Source organism: Opisthorchis viverrini, assembly GCF_000715545.1.
Source record: "Opisthorchis viverrini unplaced genomic scaffold opera_v5_381, whole genome shotgun sequence".
Lineage (NCBI taxonomy): Eukaryota > Metazoa > Platyhelminthes > Trematoda > Opisthorchiida > Opisthorchiidae > Opisthorchis > Opisthorchis viverrini.
The window spans coordinates 471056-471899 of NW_008752041.1; the positions used below are offsets into that span (position 1 = coordinate 471056).

Consider the following 844-nt stretch of genomic DNA (forward strand, 5'->3'; position numbering starts at 1 on the left):
TATATATATATATATGTATATGTATGCATATATATATATAAATATGTATTCATATACAACTTGCGTTTTAATTCAAAGCCGATTTTTTCGGTTCATGAAAGGAATTATGCTTTCTAAACGTTCTGGAAGAACATGTGTGGGTATTTTCTGGGAATGCACAGATATGGTGTAGCTTAGTGCTAAGGAACGTGTGCAGCTAAAGACCTGAAATTTGCGGACATTTTTGACTGGTGTAATCTGCACGGGTTTAGAACAATCTGTTTTGTGCAAGAGTCACACTGACAGAATTAAGATCTGGAACAACAATATAACCACCTTGGAGTCAACGGAATCCCGCATAACCAAAATGGAACTAAAACGCCTATAGGAAGTGTTCGAAATACTCGGGAAGAGTGTTCTCTGAAAGATTGGTGGTTTTTGGTGATTCCACGGTAGTTAGGCAATATCTAACCAGCTTTTTGGTTCAACAGACCTTTACACAAGAGGTCAATTCACCCGGCGCATATGAACCGGGTCTGATTAGTCGAAGATGCGGTTGTCTTACTTCCATTGTTGTTTTATTTATTTATTTACGCACATGGTGAAAAAATTAGTAATTACTACTACCCTTTATCCGATGTATTAGAAAAGCCGGAAATCTAATACACCTTTCTTCACACTTGCGTTCCATGGTGACCTGAGTTTACAACACTACAAACCGAGCAAAATTCACAGCAGTGAATCCTATCTTCCAGAATGATGAACAGAAGAAAATGGCTTTACAGGGACCTTGCGAGTAGGTTCATTCGCAGTTAAAACCAGTTTTTGTTGTAGTTACATATTTTATCAAACTAAACACACCCAG

At 37.7% G+C, this 844-nt stretch overlaps 1 protein-coding gene across 1 annotated transcript in view; it reads right to left on the minus strand.

The window, feature by feature from the left end:
- T265_10581 (hypothetical protein) overlaps positions 1 to 550 on the minus strand; it is a gene marked incomplete at both ends in the record, with an annotated part of 8757 nt that extends 8207 nt beyond the window's left edge. The window contains one exon of the mRNA XM_009176996.1: positions 496 to 550. Within this exon, the coding sequence (XP_009175260.1) occupies positions 496 to 550 (55 nt within the window). The remainder of the gene's footprint in view (positions 1 to 495) is intronic.
- Between the last annotated feature and the right edge of the window lie 294 nt (positions 551 to 844).